This window comes from Parambassis ranga, chromosome 5, assembly GCF_900634625.1.
Source record: "Parambassis ranga chromosome 5, fParRan2.1, whole genome shotgun sequence".
NCBI classification, from domain to species: Eukaryota; Metazoa; Chordata; class Actinopteri; family Ambassidae; genus Parambassis; species Parambassis ranga.
This window is the reverse complement of record NC_041026.1, coordinates 18,560,495-18,572,483: the sequence shown is the minus strand read 5'-3', so window position 1 is coordinate 18,572,483 and position 11,989 is coordinate 18,560,495. Positions and strand designations below refer to the sequence as shown.

Here is an 11,989-nt window from a genome sequence, read left to right as displayed (position 1 = left end):
CAGTGTTATTGCATCGTCACAATTTTCACACCGACACAAGGTGTTCTTCAGATATGCTGTGAAAACCCACTTCATGGTGGTTTTGCACTGCATGCTTTAGGGCCATAGAACGGGAGATTATACAGTCTAGTACAGCACCACTGTGAGCACTAAGAATATATTGCATAGGTTTGGGAGTGTAGAGAATAGCTATGCAGTAAAGTTAAAGCAATTGGTTTACTTTTAGTGACAATTGTCTTGCAGGTTAATAAAAATCCAAAGTATAACTAGATTTAGACACTTTAATGGCTTTATATATAGCTTTATATATTTAAAAGATTTGTTTTTCCAGGGAGAGTCGTTTCCCAGCGTGAAGCCACACCATTTGGCAGGGCTAAGACTGGAAAAGGCATCCATAGAGGGAAATCCAAGATGTGCTGGAGTTTATGGAGAGGTGCTGTCCACTATTTTGGATGTTTTAGTTTGTTTACGTTACAGTTATGTAACTTAATAATTTAAGTTTTCCCCCTTTGTTAAGAATTAATTTGGTTATATTTATAGTTGGTATATAATTTTTTGTACTCTTCATATGAATAAAACATTACTAAGTATACTTCCATTTATAATTAGTTGAAAATTTCATTTTAAACCATGTTTTCAGGTTTAATCCGATGAGAAAATCAATATATTGACATGCAATCAACCGCTTATTTATTTCCACGATCAGTGTTGACAGCTTTCATGATTGTTCGCGTTCGATTTCGCTGAAAAATAATCCCCCGTGTTCATTACAGAGCAATCTGCCTTTACCTGAGGTGACTTTGTGCGGTCTGTTGTTTCCATGTGTCTGAATGGACGCCTCGCAGACAGCGCTCGCTCAGAGGAAGAGCCTTTTTCTCAGGGTTTGTGGTGGTTGTTGGGGGAGGGGTTTTTACAGACACACCAGGCAGGAAGAGACCTGCGTGTTCACGTTCACGCATAAAAACATGAAAAGACCCCCGCTGTGCCTGGCGGCTCCACTCCTCTCACTGACCGCTGTTACATGTTGAAAACACACCTGAAATTTACACAGTGTGTCAAAGCCGTGAGACGTTGATTTAAGAAAACACCACCGACCCCCACCCCTCAAGAAAGCAGGGTCAAAGTTCACAGGAAGCTGGGGGGCTGCCATTTTTCCCTGCTGCTACTGCTGCTAACGTTTAGATGCTAGAACGACGGGAGGGGCGGCTGGTTTCGGATTTTGTAGCTAGCTGGTCTCAGTTGGTCGACATCGTTACACATAATCTCTCATTTCTCAGACCGTTGTCGCTAACAACCATTGTTATTGGATGAATTCGGCATGGAGAAAGTAGCGGAGCCGTCTTGGACTTCTTCGTACACCTACCAGGTGAGCAAGCACAGTGCGGAGATGCTACACAACCTCAACATTCAGAGGAAAGATGGAGGCAGGTTCTGCGATGTGGTCTTACGCGTCGGCGAGGAAAGCTTCCCTGCCCACAAAGCGGTGTTAGCGGCGTGCAGTGAGTATTTTGAGTCGGTCTTCGGCCGTCAAACGGAGGGTGACGGCGACGCCAAGGAGCTGGAGATGCACACGATCAGCCCCAAAGTTTTTAAAGACATCCTGGACTTCGCCTACACCTCCAGGATTGTGGTGCGACTGGAGTGCTTCCCTGAGTTGATGACAGCTGCCAAGTTTCTTCTGATGCGGTCAGTCATTGAGATCTGTCAGGAGGTGATCAAGCAATCCAACGTCCAGATCCTCGTCCCGACCTCCCGGGGAGGAGACGCCAGCCTGTTCCAGGCCACGGGGGCCACGGATCTCGGTTTCCAAGCGGTTCAGCCTGGTCTGGTAAACGGGACGGGAATGCTGGTAAACGGTCAAAGTTTTGCTATCAATACACAAATGCATATGAACGAGAGTGGAGACACCTCTGCCGCGATGCTGGGGGACGGAGGGGAGTCTTCGGTGCCGGTGCTGGAGCCTGTCGAAGGACCCCCCGTCTCCCCATCAGCGGAAATAACGGGAAACACGTTTCATCACGACGCTGGCTCCCCGGGGTCGAAGAGGAACAGAGGGAGACCAAAGAAAGCTGGCGGAATAGTGGAGAGTGTGCAATTTAATCACAACACCATGAAAGACAACGGACTGTTTCCTTGCGGGACTTGCGGGAAAGCTTTTACCGAAGCCTCCCGCTTGAAGAACCACGAAGCGCAGCACGGAGCCTCCACCGGAGGAGGCGTAAACAACAGCGGTGACAGCCTGTCAACAACGGGCGGCATTTCTCTGCTGTCTCAGTCTGGTTTGATGGAAAACGGTGTGCAGTTGCACGGAGGACTGACGGCGGATAACGGCCGCAAACGGGAGAGGACCAGGCGGCACGTCGGTTGTGACATTTGCGGGAAAGTTTTCCGCGACGTGTACCACCTGAACCGACACAAGCTCTCCCACTCCGGGGAGAAGCCGTACGCATGCCATGTGTGCGGGCTCCGGTTCAAACGCAAGGACAGGATGTCATATCATGTGCGGTCCCACGACGGCTCAGTCGGCAAACCATACGTGTGCCAAAGCTGCGGTAAAGGCTTTTCACGGTGAGTAATGGCCGCAGTCAGTGCGTGATGTGCGTTAGATGTTTCAGGTTGTCAGAGCAGCTGATGTGAAGTCAGAATGTCTGCAGGTGCACAGACACATGATGAGGCCAGCTACATTTACTGCACGGTTAATAATTATCTAGTCCATCAATAAACAAGGAAACGACACACAGACTAGTCAATAAAGGGGGAACAATTGGATTTTCACCAGTTTTCAAGATTGTCCACGTTCTGTGACAGCTGACTCTATCTTTACATTGTCCAGCAACTAGCAGAGGAACTGTCAGACACATTTATCAGCAGTGGTATTAGCTTTTACTTAAACCTGATGAAGCAGCTCAGTGTTCTCCATGGGCAGATTCTAACTCACTGTCTCCACCTGCTGCCCTGGAGGTTAAAAAATTATAAACACAAACAGTTTCTTTTTTTCTAGAAATTATTATGGTGACACAACGTGGACGTTTTTGGGAATGGTAGATTTGGGATTATCACAAATATGTAAACCCTAAACTTTATTTTGACCCTTTTCAGACCAGATCACCTGAATGGACATATCAAACAAGTACACACAACAGAGAGACCCCACAAGTGCCAGGTAACATTTCTGGATGCTTTCACACAGACACAGAGGTGAGAAAGGTGTTGAACATTTGACTTCTGTATTCCAGATTTGTAATGCCTCTTTTGCTACAAGAGATCGCCTCCGCTCACACCTTGCATGCCATGAGGACAAAATCCCCTGCAAAGTTTGTGGCAAATTCCTGCGAGCAGCCTACATGACAGACCACCTCAAAAAACACAGTGAAGGAACTCATAACTACTGCGGCATTTGCAACAAAGGTAATTCTTTAAAAAAACTCCCCTTTTTATACAGCCTGTTTGTTGTGGAACAGTGCTGCGCCTCTGAGCCAGCAGCAAAAGTTGGACCAGCACAGAATCAGTTGCAGTGGGAAAGGGGTGAGCCGACATGGTGATGACGCTGGTGTTGTGTAATGTTTGGGAACTGTATGAAGAGTTTATGAACAAAATGTGGGACTTTGGAGTGGATTAAAAGCTCAGTCTCTGTTTGAAGGGAGCCTATATCCTCAGTATGTTCTGGAAATGTTTTTTTTGTTTTGTTTAATCAGGGATGCACAATCAGTCTGTGAGTCAGTCTATGCTCACTGTAGCCTCAGATGAAGAGTGCAAATCAAAAACGTTTTTGATTCAGCAATCATTCATAATGTCTTTTCTCAGTTCATCCTAAACTGTGTTGAGTCATTTAGTCAAACCAGTGGATCAGCATCAAACAGCCTGCCTCAGGACTCCCCTCTTATAGCCAAGGCTTGCAGTGTGTCAAGCAACTGCCTTCTCTTTGTTCTTCTGGTCCCAGGTTTCTCCACTGCGTCCTACCTTAAGGTGCATATAAAGACACACCATGGCTCTCCACTACCCCCCTCTGCTACAATGCACCCCTTCCCTGAGCCAAGGGGGGAACTGCAGATGCACAACGGCACCCCTTACCACATGGGACGCCAGTGCTCAGTGGAAGGCAAGCAGCCGCCCGCCCCATCCCAAGCGTTCATGTTTCTGGCTTTCATTTGCTCTGCTGCTTTTTGGAGAAACATGCTGCTGCATCTCTGTGTTCAAACACAAGCATACATCACTTTTGGCTTCCAAGCTTTTTTGCTTAAGCTGCAGCATTAGTAGATTTCTGTGAAGACATTTTCTGTAATTAATTCCTAACTGTGATCCCATCTTTATTCGGAGTGACAGATTAAGTAGCCTGTTATTAGGCAGGTTCACTGAGAAACACACATTGAAAGAAGATTGTTCTAACAAAGTGAAAATTATAATGGGCAGAGACCGTAAATGCATCTGCTATATATTACTTAGAGTAAATATGTAGCTGTGTTATTAGGCTGGAAATTGGGTATCTAATGTGGCCAACCTTTGAGTCTCTCTGGTCACACGCTGTGATTGAGACTTACATCGTTACTGCCATGTAAGGCTTTGGAGCACCAAATCACTTTTTTGTTTGTTGTGTGTGTCTGTCCAGCATGGCCATGGCCGTATGGTTAACAGTGTCTGTTTCTGCTTGGCTGGTTCATCAGCAGATATTCAGCTATGCACAGTGTTGCATGATCGTCCTGATGTGTGCTTCATTTGCCCTGGATTCAGTGAAACCTTTGTAGTTGTACCATGTCTGTGGGAGAAACTGTAGCATAGAGACAGTGCACAGTGAACTGTTAGCCACAGTTAGAAAAGATAATATAGAAGATGATTTTTTTGTTTTGGATGAGTTAAGAGTATCAAATAATGCAATAGTAGTAGGGAAATTAATTGTGGCAAGATATTTTGGAGTTACAGTCATTTCTTTTAAAATGGAAATCACATTTTCTGATTAAAATAGGAATTTTACTTAAGAGTAGTTAGGGGACAGTGTGTTTCCTTCCAGATGAAACTGGAGTGATTCGTCTGCCAGCAACAAGAATAATGTGTCAGAGAGAAAATGCAGTTCCTGCAGACCACTTACTAACCCTGATGTTTTAGCTGTTATTGCTAGTTTGTCTTTTTAGGTGTTTTGCGCTATAGCTGTAGAGTTATGTGACAATACGTTTTCTCTCCTCAAATATCAGTACTATATTTTGAATTTCTGCATGGTTGTCATCAGCAGGTGGGCATAACCAATTACTGATGAGTTGGTTTTAAATCAAAAATATTTTGGTTTAATTCAAATTCTATTGAAATGACAGAAATGTGTACTGTCACTATATTTACTGCATTTTGCACTATAGTCTTCTATAGACATCTGGTGTCATGCCATTTGTGAAACAAGCAGGCTGTGTACAGGATCATTTGCCAGTGTGGCTTCTGTCACAGGTATTTCCTAACATGTAACAGCACGATGCACAGGTGCAACTAATATCATTAACAAGTGCCTCTGTTCATTTAGACATTTTAACATGTGCTCTGGTTTAGGTTGATTAAAATGAACCCTGTACTGTCAACTGAAATATGAATATAGCACAGACATGTAAACGAACCAAAAACTAATAGCAGTGACACAAATGCACCCTAAAATTATGTTTCGACAAAAATAGAAGAGTGCTCTGCAAAACTTGAGCTAAGAACAAACATGAAACAAAAACAAACCTCAATAATATTTAACCTGACAAGCAAAAAAGCATTGTTTTAAAATGTTTACTTTGGTCGCACAAGAGACATATGTGCCTTTGTGTGGTATGTTTTGGTAAGAGAACCAGTACTAGATAATTATCTGGGTTGGTCCGGTCCAAAAGGCACCCTGAGTGAGATTGCACAGTCCTGCCTTGCTATGCTGCTGTCATTTTTTTGTATGACTCCACACTGGCTATAGCCGTGGCCAGAGGCATTATGTTCTCAGGTTGTCCAGCCCATTTTTGTCAGTGCACTGATTTTGTGACTGACCTCACAAAACCTTCTTAACCTCCTCTCCCTGGATGACCATGATATGCCAAAAAATACTGTCTTTTTCAGACAGATGTAGATATTTATGGTAATATGATTGGTTGCTGGAGCAGGAATTTTAGTTAATGTTATTAATTACACCTGTGTATTACAAATAAAAATGCCTACTATGAGAAAGGTCAGTGCTCAAATTGCAAGCAATCATATATAATTTAGTCTGAGGAAAGTCACCTATTAGCCAGTTGTTGATCACTTCTTTAGTGTTTTTCATACATTATAATTATTTAATTTACGGTAGTTCAGGGTTTGTTCATTTAAAAAAGGGAATAAAGACTAATTCATCCATCACTGACAGCTTTAGTGATGGGACTCACTCAGCATGGACTCATCCTGTCTACTGCACTGTGTTTTCACTCAGCCTTTCAGATACTAGCCATGAAATGAAGGTAATTTTGTCCTTGGTTTCCGCTGGCCTGTTGTGTCTGTCCCTCCCCCTTCCTTTCTCTCTGGCTGGGTGTTGTGTAGACCTGTGCGCCAGTCGCCAGCTGCTTCTCACCTCGTCTGAGGCAGAGGGTCGCTTTCATGGGCTCTCTGGACACCCAGTTCTTCCCCAGCCTGGGCATACATCCCTCTGCTTGCAGCCTGAGCTGCTCATGGGGAAGCCAGGTGGGGCTCCATATTTCTGGGAGTGTCGCTCTGGCAGTGTGCCTGGCTTCCCCGTCCATGGGCCTGTCGCAGGTCAGTACAGTCCAGCAGGAGGGTGGGTGGGGGGGCATGGTGCTAGCATGGATGGTGCTAGCATGGATGAGCACAGCAGAATTCTCAGTGGACACTGGGCAAATGGACTGAGCTAGATGACTGTATGGTTATATGCTGTAGCATTTAAGCATACAGTTAAATGCACAGTTTTTGAAGAAACTGTATTTAATTATTGATGTCTTAAATTAGTTGTCATAATGTTTACATGTACTTGGTGCCTTCTCTTTTAACACCTGAAGTTTGTGTTTGATGTTTTTGCAGGTGCCAAACAGCTCATGGATTTGAGTTGTATTTGACAAAGGCTGTTTGATTATTCACTTATCCTAATTCATGCCTCTCTTTGCTTCTCTTTCTCTTCCACCCTCACTTCCCTCTTCCTATCAATGCTATGTTTACTGTAGATGGGCAGGAAAACGCTGGAAAATGTCCTCACATGGAGTCTGAAGAATCAGATCCTTCATTTGGGGACCTGTCCAATGGTGATGAGATTAAATCTCCACACAAACCTGACGGACCAGAGCTTGAGATGCCCTCTTTAGCCTGTAACGGAGCCTCTGCGGGGTCCTTGGCGTCTCCAGAGGCATCTAAATCCAAGACGGACCCTGAGAAGAAGTTTGTCTGCGGGATCTGTGGTCAGGCCTTTCGCACCAAGTCCTACCTCAACAAGCACCAGCACAGAGTTCACAAAGCCCAGAAAGCCCAGGGGGTCTCAGGGTCTGGTTTATGTGAGATGACCCCCTCCCTGACCTCACCCTTCTCCCCTCAACAAAACATGTCCCTGCTTGAGTCCTTTGGCTTTCAGATAGTGCAGTCTGCATTTGCCTCTTCACTGGTGGACGCTGAGGTGGGTCAAAGCGGAATCGACTTCGGAGGGAAGTAACTTTTTTTTTCTAGAGGTTTCATGAGCTTTGGCAAAGCCTCATGTTCTTAGGATAAAGCCGGGTTGCCCACAGATGATGCTTCGATTTTGGGAATAACTTTGCCTCAAGACTACTTTTTCTGTTTGTCACGTTGCTTAATGTGTATCCAATATTTTTGTGAGACTGCCATATAATTCCTACTTTTTCTACTTTTTCAAAGTATGAAAAGTGTGTAAATTTGCTTTATAAAGAAATGACGTGAAGGTTTTATTTCCTTTAACTGATGTGGTTCTGTTGAAGTTACGTTTCTTTGACTTGTGTGTTTGTGAGCTTTCTCAGCTGCACACTCGAGATGAATTATTTACTGCATTCTTTAAATGGGAAACTGTTGTCTTTTTGCCCACTTTAACTGCTCTGGTGTACTCAGTAAATCAACCCTCTGCCATTACAGTGATTTTTTTTTTTAAATGCTTTGGAGTCCTTGACCCTCTGAAGGCTGTAAACAGATGTCTTTACCTCACAGCAACAAGAGGGCTCAATTCTGTATTTATTACCTTCTTCTTTACCTACCTTGATTTTTTTCAAGGAGGATTTATTTTTAAGGACACAGATTTGATTTAATAACAAGTTCTCATGTTAAATATCAGAAGAAGAAACCCGTCTAACAAGCTCATGGCACATTTCACAACACGTTTATGATAAGCAGTTTCCTTTGGCTTTATTTAGAAAGTGAAATTCATGTTAATAAAGGACCTTAATGCATTACTGTAAGAATCAACTTGCAGAAATTGCAGAAGTAAGGAGAGAAAAGCCATTTGTGATTGTGACCTATACTGTGTACAGGCATACTGTTCTTAAAAAAAAAAAAAAAAAAACATCGGCGTTGTAATGTGCTACGAGCTTGCTAAGAAGGAGTGATGTTTCCCCAAGGACGATGTTTCCAGGTCTTGTTTGTTAGTCATAAATCAGTTGTGTACATGAAACAGGGACCAAGGTCAGGTATATTTTCAGTATATATTTTGAGAAATGTAGATTATATTTTATTAACTTATTCACGCCCTCGCTTTTGTGTAAAGTTTTTTCTTTAAATTGTAAAACGGAAATCTTGTGATTTGCTCACTTTGATTATTTTTAACTTTAAATTATGTTACATGGAGATGTGTGTGTTTCTTCTGTGAGTGTTGTGCAACAGACAGAGGGTTAGAGGAAAGATTCAGATTCACACACTGGTCCACCAGTCGCTGGTCTTTGTACAGGTCAAGACTTTGAGCTCCTCATCCTGCACTTCTGTTCTGCTCTTTCCCTCTCGTCAGAGCTGCATGTACGTGTTGTTCGCATGTTTTGTGTTTTTACTGTTGGTTACACTGTTAAGGTGGAAGCTGCCGTCTTTCAGTGCACAGTGCCGTGTGTGTAATCCAAGGCAATCCTGTGATAAAAAGTAAATTATTGAGCAGGCCCCTTTAAATGAACACACAATAGGAGTGTCATATCCAGCTTTCTTTTGTCTGAAATCTCTCTCCATTATTCTGTGACTATGAATTGATTCGTGTTGATGGATTAGAGAACATTTTTGTGTGAAATCAATTAAGTGTAAGTAGAGTTTAATTACATTCAGGCTGCATCTATCCATTATTTTTTACATGATTGATAGGATTTTGGCCCAAAGGTTACAAGTTTAACATCTCTCATGATGCTCAATGTTTAAAGTTAGTAACTTATTTAGTATTTCAGTTTCCACTTCAAGAAATTCGAGTCAGCAAAGGACACACAATGTAGAATGTTTGAAGGTGGTAGTTCACTTCCTCACCATGCCCTAATGTTGCCAAGTATCCACATGGTTCATGGGTAAATAATCCTTTAGGATGGGGATGAGTGCACAGAGGCTGGTTCTGTCCCGTTTTCTCAGTGTATGTTTTACTTGCAGTTTTCAATAGCCAAATACTGTAATACCATTAAAAAAAAATAGTTGCAGGTCCAGTTTCAGATAAATCAGGCTTTGTTCACTCCTTATGCTGAAACAGAAAAGTACAATCAAAGAACAACTGCAGAGTACCCAGTATAGTTTAATGATTTGGTGTCATAACCTGTTATACATCAACATATTTCGGTTTTGTTTGTGTTTGTGTTGTAAAATCATGATGCAAATCAGGCTCAGTCCAACAGCAAACTGTCTGCCTGGCTGTGTGTGTGTTTTTCTGTGTTTCCTGCTTTCTGTTTAATTATTATTTGTGAGTAACTTTAGTCTGTTGAATTCAGTACATTCCTATATTATTTATGGTTATATTGTGATTGTAACAAGTGTATATACCTTCCATATACACACTTTATAAATATATATAAATATATATGAACCAACCAATATGATCAGTGTTTGTCAGTGGTGGTCCTGTACATATAAAGAGTTTTTTTTCTCGTCTGTTCTGTGGAGGGATGTTAAGTTATGGCCATTTGAAGTGTAAACGGCATGTTCTGGCATGCGAGCTGGGCTGGGGACTGAATGTCGATCACTGGTTGGTGACAGTACTGCTTTCACTGCTCACTGAACTATCACTCTGCTCTGGTAGCGCTCACACTGCCAGCTGCACAGCTCACGTCTTTGACCAAGTTTATTATTTTTGTTTTACCCTTTTTTGATCCACTCTGCACTAGTATTTACTCCTTAAAAGGTAAAAAGGGTTGTGTTGTTATAATTATTGTTTTAAGTGGAAGAAGCTGTAAGGAAATACTGATCCTTCGTTCTTGTTATTTTTCACTGGGATGTAACGATGTGTTTCATTCATGTTTGGTACTAAAATGTAAAGGATACATGGATTATTTGGGTCTAAGTGTATTTGCTTTCTCTTTTTGGTCTGTTGCAAAGTGCCTTCCAAATACTGATTGTGCACAGCAGTGGATTAAAAAAAGGTCTTTTTTCTAAAAGTAAGAATTGTACAGAGTGACTTGCATTGACACTTTTGTATAAAAACACAAAAATGTACAATATAACTTGGTATTTTATCATCGTACTCAACAAGATTTGCTCTTAAAACATGCAAGCTACATGTTTTGTTAAAACGTCTTTGGACATATTTCAATATAAGCTTACTTTTCTATAGATATTTGTTTTTGTACTCTGTTATTGAGCCTCATCTCTCTTGGTACAGAGATGAGTGTCAAATAAATTGCAACAGAAAATCTGATTTTTTTTTCTCTTTTATTCATCACTGGTACAACCCCAGCTGCAACAAAGACTCCAGGTGCTCCAGCAGCCAAACTGCTGACAGTGAACTGGTTTTAGCATCATAACCAACTCCTCCCTAATGAATAACAGCTTACAGTGAACACTCTATATTTTACTCTAATATATATAAAAGAGGATGTTATGATGAAATAACACCAAGAAAGTAAAACTAAAAAGTAAATATATGTGTAGAATGATGAAAAGGTTGTGCCCTTAAATAATTTAGTTTCAAGACCAGCTTCAGTCTCTACAGTGTCAGCTGCACTGCTCCTGTAATTCAGTTTGTTGAAGTCTTCTATCATTGTCTTTCCTTTGGTCTCTGGGACAAAATACAACATAAATACTGCACTGAAAATCAAGTGACAATAATCAGGAAGCAGAACTGGCCGACTGCATCCTGTGTATGTACACAGAAAACAGGCCGTGTTAGACAAACAGCAGGATGACGTAAATACAAGCATGCAGATAAAAGTGCCAGGAACATGCCGAGCCAATTGATGGTTCCACTGGTCACAAAGGCAGAAGGACGCCGGGCTTGTAGAAAAGTCAGCAGGAAGAGCCATAGACACTCCGGCTAGGGGATATATGTATATATAGAGGACATATGTGGACAAGTTACTCACAAGGTCCAAGCCCATAGAAGCAAATCACACAAAAGATCAGGGACATGTTCACAGACAGGATCCATGAATTTAGATCCTGCATTAAAAAAAGAGAAACATTAGAACTGGTTCAGGCTGCTGACAGGAGGTGTGCAGTGTGATGACATTTACCTTGATAGACAACATGACAGTAAGCACACACATGGTGACACCCATCAGCTTCTTTCTACCAGCACGCTCTATCAGGAAGGACTGACACACAACAGTGATGCAAGGGTTAAAAATAATAAAGACTTTACATCACATTATTGCTTAGCTCCTCATTTTCAGCCAAATGATTTTGACACAATCTAACTCTGGAAACATCCCTGTTTGTATTTACAGCATGAGTGTTGTCAGCTGATGAGGTTTTGCAGGTCCTTACTTAATTTGCAGGGTTTTGTTTGAAAAAAATCTGATTTGATGAGAGTATTCTCATTTGTGTGCAAATAGACCATTCATATGCAATTTAACGATTTATCTAATAAAAGCAAAACTAATCATGTTTTTCT

General features: G+C 41.9%; 1 protein-coding gene across 2 annotated transcripts; it reads left to right on the top strand.

The window, feature by feature from the left end:
• The first annotated feature begins 1,147 nt into the window (after positions 1-1,147).
• patz1 (POZ/BTB and AT hook containing zinc finger 1) lies at positions 1,148-10,647 on the top strand. Of its 2 annotated transcripts, XM_028406222.1 has the most exons (6): positions 1,148-2,568; positions 3,100-3,163; positions 3,237-3,408; positions 3,941-4,099; positions 6,523-6,735; positions 7,158-10,647. In XM_028406222.1, exons 1-6 carry the CDS (start codon positions 1,319-1,321, stop codon positions 7,634-7,636), a joined length of 2,337 nt encoding a protein of 778 aa, XP_028262023.1. In that variant the 5' UTR covers positions 1,148-1,318; the 3' UTR covers positions 7,637-10,647. The 2 variants fall into 2 exon arrangements, with proteins under 2 accessions (XP_028262023.1, XP_028262022.1); XM_028406221.1 differs by lacking the exons at positions 3,941-4,099; positions 6,523-6,735 and having other exon boundaries at positions 7,158-10,646.
• Positions 10,648-11,989: the final 1,342 nt, after the last annotated feature.